A 6500-nucleotide genomic window follows, 5' to 3' on the forward strand; every position below is an offset into this window, starting at 1 on the left:
GTTTTATGCAGAAAAATGACCAGATTTCCATGTCTGCCCCCTCCTTCTCCCCAGTAGTGACCTTTTAGTAATTAAGCTCTTATCTTTCACAGCAAGGGGGAAAAGATCCAAAATTGAAAAAAATGACATGAAGTTGTAAACCTGAGGTGTTGGGAATTGCATGTGTTTCTGCTTCTCCTCCTCTTGGCAACTGTCTCGGAAGTAAAAGATGACAGAGGGCACAGTTGGGGTTCTCCTCTGACAGTGCAGTTATGAAAGGCTGGTTATGGATGCAAAGGGAAGGATATGGTTTAATAAGAGAAAAGCACTCGTTAATACGCATGGAGTCAGGGTCTGCTATGAATTCCATTCGTGTTCCATTGGAAATCTAACTAAATTCATCCTGTAGCCAGAAATTGGTAGAGTAGTTCTTCTTTGACTATTTGTTGCAGTTAATTTGCTTTGTGCAATTATATAGCAAACATAATCAGGGTTACGTAAAAGGGAAAATGCTATTTGATGGGCTTTTCACTTTCCAAATCTATTCTTAAATTTTTCCATTGGTGCCTTCCAGCTAGTTTCTGAAAAGTTCAACGTGAATATTTTTGTAGTTTCGGCTTCAGACTTTCTTTTTCCTCAGCCTACCCTATGTTTTATTTTTATTTTATTTTTACCCTCTGTGTTATTAAGTTAAGCAGATCTTTTGTGATGAAAATGTGCTTTGGCAGCATTATTGTATATTTTTCTTGGAATGTAAAATGGAAATGGTGTGTTGAAATGTTCATCTGTGAACTTGCCCATGAGGTTGAGAATCATGATAAAGCATTCCTATTTCAAGGGAAAATAATCATCTGACAGTGCTCCGTGGTGAGGAAATGATGGTTTTGCTAAGGTTTTCAGAGGAATGTGGTGTTTTTGAACCCATTTTCCACGTCCTTAGCTCATGATTAAAGGCTAAGTGTGGCTTTACTGGTACTTTAATTTTCCATAGTGTTATGACTGTTCCTCAGCAAAACCATCCCTCACTGAGCACTAGAATTTTATAAGACAAACTTTCATAAACTGCTAATACAGAATTCAATAGAATGCACAATGATACTAAAAACTAGCATCCAGTATGGACCCTAAGGGTTCTGTTCTGGAACTGGTAAGATATTGCTTCTTGTATTTCAGTGAGCATCCATGCTTAGAAGCGTAGATACATTTGTGTGTGTGGAGAGGGAGGGTGTGGAAAAAGAGGCCTTAATTGTAATAGGAAAGGTACTGCAGTGTTCATATCTGTGATTTTTCTTGGTGAATGAACTATCAGAGCTTGGAAGTGAGAGGTGAATATTGGCTCTTTTTAGCACCTAGAAGTAAAGTGACCCCCTTCTGCTTGGCCAAGTAGCATCATTAACCTCCCATAAACAAGCAGCTTACTAACTAAAACACCAGCGTGTGTTGGTGCACCTGGCTGGCTCAGTTGGAGGAGTGTGCGATTCTTGATCTTAGAGTCATGAGTTTGAGTCCCACATAGGGTATAAGATTACTTAAATAAATAAAACAACCTCCTCTCTGAAGCCACACCAGCATGTGTTAATGGTAATTTCTGGGGTTTGTCCGGGAAGCAGGAGGATCTCAATGTGCGGGCTCCTAGGCGGCACTGGTTTGGTTTACTGCCCTCTAATCCCTTGTGTTGTCACAGCCTGAACGTGTAAGTTATCAGTCTGTCTTTGGAATCACTTAATTACAGCAACTTGCAGAACCCCCAAATTGAAAAGTGGTAGATGTGAAACGGCTACCTTTGTTAGGTTGATGTCACACATAATATGATTCCTTTTGTTTCATATTCTACGGTGTTGCACTGTAGAAGGCAAAGGGTCGTTTTCAAAAGGGAAAATGTGGTGAAAGAAAAGCCTTCGCGTTAGCCTCAAGCAATTGCAAGATTGTGAGGGTTTTAGGTAACTTGCATGCACTTCAGAACTATTTTGTCTAATTTTATGACATAATTTCCCCCCAAAAGAACATAACCTGGGAGAATGGATAAGTTGTAAACAGAATGATCTGGAGAGGGCATTCTACTTCCTGAATTTTTAACGGGTGGGGAGCCATCTGCTTCTCCATATGGAAGTGTTATCCTCTTGGCACTGCTCGACGCCAGAGCCCAGGGCGAGGCAGGCTTCTTGCTCCGCGCTGCTTTACCTTTCACGGCACTAACAAAGCCCTGGCTTTATTTAGAGTTCAGGTTACATCTAAGGTCACATAACTCCGAGAATGCGCACGTGAAAAAGATTTTTTTGTAATATATATATTTTTAAGATCTCAAATATTTTTTTTACACCTTATTTATTTTGAGAGAAAGAAAGCGCGGGCGCACATGTGTCCTTGTGCGTTGGGGAGGGTAGAGGGAGAGAGAAATCCCAAGCAGTCCTCTTGCTAACAGTACAGAGCCCGATGTGGGGCTTGAACCCATGCGATCATGACCTGAGCTGAAACCAAGAGTTAGATGCTTAACTGAACGAGCCACCAGGTACCCCTGAAAAAAGATTTTAAAGTGGATAGAGTGAACCCCTTAATAAAATGATGTATTAATGTAGTAAACTTCCTATTCTTAAAATTTAAAATATTTTCATTGTGCTTTATTAAGTGAAATATAACAAATGCTGTAAAAATATTTTTCTTGTGTTTAAATGATATCTCTGAGGGACACCTGAGTACCTCATTCAGTTAAATGTCCAGCTCTTGATAACCGGCTCAGGTCATGATCTCGGGGTTTGTGAGTTTGAGCCCCCCATTGGGCTCCATGCTGACAGCCAGCATCCTGCTTGGGCCTCTCTCTCCCTCTCTCTCTATCCCTCCCCCACTTGCGCTTTCTCTCTCTCTCTCTCTCTCTCTCTCTCTCTCTCTCTCAAATAAATAAATAAAAAATGATCCCTCAGAAACCAAAGATCTATTTGTTGTCCCTCTTAATAAGGATTTTTTAAATTTTATTTTATAATAGTTTATTGTCAAATTGGTTCCCATATAACACCCAGTGCTTCTCCCCGCAAGTGCCCCCCTCCATGACCATAAGTCCCTTCCCCCTCCCCCTCTCCCTTCAGGCCTCAGTTCCTTTTCAGTATTCAATAGTCTCTCATGATTTGTGTCCCTCGCTCTACCAACTCTCTTTCCCCCTGCCCGTCCCCCTAGTCCTCCATTAAGTTTCTCCTGTTCTCCATTTAGACCCATGAATGCAAACATAAGGTATCTATCCTTCTCTGCCTGACTTATTTCACTTAGCATGACACCCTCAAGGTCCATCCACTTTGCTACAAATGGCCAGGTTTCATTCTTTCTCATTGCCATATAGTACTCCATTGTATATATTTTTAAAAGTGTTTTTCCTTTTGTGTGTGATTTCTCTTTGTTTTGCTTTAAGACGTGAGCGACTACTCTGTGGACGATGAGTGCCTGGTGCAGCTGCTGAAAGGGTGCTGCCTGAAGAACCTGCAGCGGCCCTTGCAAGCCGAGCTGTGCTTCAACCACGTCCTCCAAAGGTACGGACAGGGAAGCCAAGCTGCGGGTGTGCTCCGGCTTCCAGGAAGTTACTCTGCGATGGGGATGGGCTGTCTCCTGCTGCCCACCTTCTGCTTGGTGTTCCCAGGGTGCGAATCCAGCAGTGTTCTCTTTGTCCTCTGAGAACAAGGTTACAGCCCATGGAACCGAGGAACATGGCCTTACGCATTTGCACTGGGTAGTTTAAGTGGAACACTAAGTCCTGTGAACACTGAACACTGTTTTATATGAGAATGTAGGAGGACGGGCAGGTGTGCTGATAAGAGGCAAGAGACCATGTCTGTTTCCCAAATAAGGTATATACCATTTTAAGTAAACATGTTAAAGAAGTATCTCTTGAGTTCTATTGGACCGATGTTCTGGAAAGATCAAGAGGATGATCCATTTATGCTCTGTGTTACGTTTATTGAATCTATAGTGAATTGTTGGCTCACGTGTTTTGTGATTTTGGGTCGTGAGCTCACGTTCTTGGGGTTTTGTCTTGAGATGCCTCTGAGACTAGGATAGAAGAAGTCTCTCTAAAGTGATTTTGCTTTTATTTCTGCCTGATGCCCTCCAAACTTTGTCAGCCCAGGCCCACTTTCATGTTAATGTCATTGCTTAGAGGTCCTTGGATCATTTGGGCCATGTAAATTAGTTTCCTGGTTTTTTTAATGTTTATTTATTTTTGAGAGAGAGAGAGAGAGAGCACCAGTGGGGAGGGGCAGAGAGAGGGGGAGACATGGAATCTGAAGCAGGCTTTAGGCTCTTAGCTGGCAGCACAGAGCCTGACTTGGGGCTCAAACTCAGGAGCCATGAGATCATGACCTGAGCTGAAATCAGACATTCAACCCACTGAGCCACTCAGGCGTCCCTGGGCCATGTAAATTTGAGTTGCAGATTCACGTGGGGACAGGCCTATTGGTTATTAATTTCCCAAGGAATGTGTTTTTTCCTTGCATCCTGGAGTGTAGGCCAAGGAGCCAACTGCCCTTGTCTTCCTGCTGTGCCAGGGAGTGGGTTTTTCCAGTGTTCCCTTGCTCTGGTGGAGTATGGTCCCAGCTTAATACAGGGGACTCGGTCTCTGCTCTTCTGTGGACATAAGGCCTCATCTCTTGCACAGACATGGAGATATAAAGCCCTGGTTGACTAAGGCTGAAGCAGATCCCAACACTGCTTTGACATCATCCACACACTTAGAGGTCTGGCTTGCTTGCTTGCTTGCTTGCTTGCTTTTTTTGTTGAGAATTTTTCTTATGTTCTTGTAAGCTGAACTATGCATTTAGAAGGGTATTTTATTACTTCTAGATATTTTATATGGTCAGATTTCATAATATTGTGGAAAACAGAAGCAGTGGCAACTTCCTTATTGACTTTTTTAGCCTTATAAAACTTAACAGTAGAAAACAATACAGTGTTCTTATTTCTAAATGGAGTCATTTCCTAAACAGATTCCTTTTTATTTAGGAGGATGACCTTGTCTTTTCCAGGGCTAATCTTTGAAGACTCCATCCATCCATCTTCGTAAGGGGCATAAACAATGTTCAGTGCTGGATTTAGATTAAAGAATAAAATAAAAGATTAATATATTCAAAGAATACTACTTATTGCCCTACTTTATTAAGTTTGTAATCTTTATAATGACAGTTCTGTCTGTAATAGCCTGAGTACTGCATCTGTTTTCTGAGGAATGGGGAAAGTACATACATTGAAAAGGAACGATTCATTTCTTCTGTTAAGACTGAATCCCTTTTCATTCATTCTTTTAGTGAAAAGCTACTGAAGTATGACCACTACCTAGTGCCGTTTACTCTGTTTGAGTTGGCCTTTTTGTACAAAAGCCAAGGGGAAATTGACAAGGCCATCAAGACCCTAGAAACTGCAAGGTAAGTCATGATGGCAGCTTTCCCTGCTGGCTGCACAGTCAGGAACGTCAATACCAGTATGACTGCAACAGTGGTGTTCTATACTTAGAAGTTAAAACATTAATGAAAAGTTAGTAATAATGTTATGCTCGTGCCTTTTGCTGTAGTTGTGCTACTTCTAACCTTTTTAATGCCTGACTCTGTGACTATTTACAAATATTGTGATTGTGGGCATCTAAAGGACAGATTTTTTTTTTATTTTATTATTTTTTTATTTTGAGAGAAAGAGGGAGAGAGAATGCACATGAGAGTATGGGAGAGGCAGAGAGAGAAGGAGAGAGAGAATCGCAAGCCACTTCCAGTGTGGAGCCTGATGGTGGGGTTCAAACTCATAAACTATGAGATCGTGATCTGAGCTAAATCAAGAATTGGATCCCTAACGCACTGAGCCATCAGGGCACCCCTCTATGACAGATTTCTAACTTATTCTCTTCTGTATTGGGTTTGGCAAACTCTGTAAAGGGCCAGATAGTATTTTTGGTTTTACAGTATACATTGCAACTCCTCAATTGTATTGAAAGCAGCCATAGAAGATAATATGTAAATAAATGGGTGTATATGGCTCTGGCCATTATTTTGGTCATGGTTTGCTGACCCTTGGTGTATTCAACTGTATCTCTCATTTCCTTGAAGAGCCAGTGATTTGAAGAAACCCTCCGAATCTTTCCCTGGCTCTCTTTTCTTTCTGTCTGCTGTGGTAATTTTAAAGCACTTTCATTTCTGCTAGACAATGGCTCTCAGACTTGTGATCAGGGCTAACCTAGCAGAGGCAAAACCCCTGTGGTCTGTTTGACCACAAACCTCTTGAGTGCTTCTGACAGTGGAGAAAGAATAACGTAATAGCTTTAGGCCATAAATAGCTTAGTGATTCATTGGTTTGTTCATTTACTCAAGTTCAGCAAGAATTCACTTAGCACATATTATGTGCCAGACATTAGTAAAGGCCCTAGACAGACAACTATACATAAACGGGCAGCATTTCTTCTTGTTTACTTAGAGGGAGATGTTGAATAAACAAATGAATAAGAAAAACAGCACTGGTACATGCTTTGCTGAGATTTACCATGTGGTACAGAGTCCCTG

At 41.5% G+C, this 6500-nt stretch overlaps 1 protein-coding gene across 4 annotated transcripts in view; it reads left to right on the plus strand.

Moving 5' to 3' along the window:
• Positions 1–6500, plus strand: part of TTC39B (tetratricopeptide repeat domain 39B) — a 122256-nt gene that overhangs the window by 112152 nt on the left and 3604 nt on the right. For all 4 annotated transcript variants that reach the window (XM_029920121.1, XM_029920120.1, XM_029920123.1 and 1 more), the window contains 2 exons: positions 3377–3494; positions 5262–5378. In XM_029920121.1, the coding sequence (XP_029775981.1) occupies positions 3377–3494; positions 5262–5378 (235 nt within the window). The remainder of the gene's footprint in view (positions 1–3376; positions 3495–5261; positions 5379–6500) is intronic.

Source organism: Suricata suricatta, chromosome 13, assembly GCF_006229205.1.
Source record: "Suricata suricatta isolate VVHF042 chromosome 13, meerkat_22Aug2017_6uvM2_HiC, whole genome shotgun sequence".
NCBI lineage: Eukaryota > Metazoa > Chordata > Mammalia > Carnivora > Herpestidae > Suricata > Suricata suricatta.